General features: G+C 40.7%; 1 protein-coding gene across 1 annotated transcript in view; it reads right to left on the reverse strand.

Moving 5' to 3' along the window:
- The window catches only part of LOC118340134 (protein-tyrosine kinase 2-beta-like), a gene marked incomplete in the record, with an annotated part of 28,100 nt that overhangs the window by 13,311 nt on the left and 12,923 nt on the right, over positions 1–1,866 (reverse strand). The window contains 4 exon segments of the mRNA XM_035678002.1: positions 1–17; positions 758–838; positions 1,463–1,597; positions 1,784–1,824. Coding sequence (XP_035533895.1) covers positions 1–17; positions 758–838; positions 1,463–1,597; positions 1,784–1,824 — 274 coding nt within the window.

A 1,866-nucleotide genomic window follows, 5' to 3' on the forward strand; every position in this document is an offset into this window, starting at 1 on the left:
TTCTTAGTGCCCTCAATCTGAGACAGTGGAGGAGAGACGATCACATGATACAGTTTTCAAAGATTGGATTCAGTTCTTTTATGGCTTAGTGTGATTTTGTTAATAGGTTATTGTATACCTAAATAGTGCAATTTTTATTGTTCTCTAATTATATGAACTGCATAGAAATGTGAATTCATTTACATCATATAAGACTCCTAGCTTTTGGTTTTAAGTGCTGGTGGTGGGGGACAGATGCCAAATAACATTATTCAGTGTGGCCGGGCCAACACACACTGTACAGAGTGCGAGCATGAGCAACAGGATGCTGACTGCAGTTCACAATGGCCAATGCTTTTCTGAAAGTTATATTTAGAAACCCAAAGAGGAGTTCAGAATATGGTATACTGCAGCAATAGTTTAGAACAGATCAGATGTTCTATTATTTTAGCACCCAAAAGTTTCCAGCTGCAACAAGACACTAATTGCAATAATCTACAGTAAGACTGCTCAGAAAAGAAAGTACAAGTGACTATCTCTTTAAGTAAGTAAATTAAAAAAAGGAATATCTTTACAAAGAAGAGTACATGTGAAACAAACATATATGAAACATTTAACCGTCCTTGGATACTGTATCCGTGTCCTATTTTAATGCACAGCAGATACCATCTCAAACCATATAATCAAGCTATATCTGGTCTAATGACTGCATGCACATACACCTTTTGAAAACAATGAGGACAGTGGTCGATGCAAAGAGGGAGGAAGTGAGGCCTACCTCTGTTGTGACAGAGCTGTGCAGAGAGGGCAGGATCTCATCGACACTCTGAATCAGACTACGGAGAGTGATACCCACGGCCTGAGGGAGAGAGGGAGGCAAAAACAGGTGGTGGGTGTGATGGGGGGAGGGAAGAAGGAGGACGGGAGGTGGAAGAGGGAGAAAGTTGGGAGAAAAAGGAAAAAGTAGCAGCATTAAAACCAAAAAACTCCCTCCATAACCTGACAGAAACTTAGGCTTTAGATCTGTCTGCTGTGACACAACAGTGCCCTCCCCTGTTCACTAATATATCTGAAAAATGGCATTATAGGCTCTTAGTCTAAGGAATATTACTTCATGTTGACCATAAACATGATGAAAAAGACCAACTTAGATGGGTGCTGGATCAAAAAACAGTCTATGAAACAGAAACTTGTAGAAAACAACTGGAAATGTCAGAACTCAAAATGTCACTTGCAATATTTGTTTGACGGGAGCTACTTGGTGTGTGGCTTTTTGACCTAAATTTTATGAGCAGGTGGCAGCTTATTCATGCTCCCCAGAGGATGAACCCCTACCTCAACTGCCACAAACTTTAACCATATTTGTCATTTTTCAAGTGTTATCGAGAACAGTCATGTTAAATAGGATATTCGCAGAAACAAAAACCAGCAAAAACATTAATCAGAGTAGTGTACACACACTGAAGCACACACTTGCACCTACTTTGACAGCGTTGGGATACTCGGAGGCAGGCAGTGTATTGACATCATTCTTCAGCTGGACCACCTGTTTCACCATTGCCATGACGCCGGTGTAAACTTGATCACCTGATCGGTCCAGCTCAGCTGTGGGCCGAGGCTACAACGACACAAAATGTATTCTTTAATGACCAAATTTAATACATAGCTCTGCATTTCAATCCTACAATTGTCAGCCGTACAACTTTTGTGGTCGTCTTTACTGCTTGATCATTCTTTTCTTAATAAAGAAACACGTCTAAATATATCTTCTACCAAATTTATACCAGAGGAAGTTTTGTTTTACCTGTGTGACTGTGGGGGGCATTGGGGGCTTCTCTGGAGGACCTGACAGAGACAGAAAAAGCTTTATATCTCCACCCACACATT

Source organism: Morone saxatilis, unplaced genomic scaffold, assembly GCF_004916995.1.
Source record: "Morone saxatilis isolate NCDOM2014 unplaced genomic scaffold, NCSU_SB_2.0 Contig6, whole genome shotgun sequence".
NCBI lineage: Eukaryota > Metazoa > Chordata > Actinopteri > Moronidae > Morone > Morone saxatilis.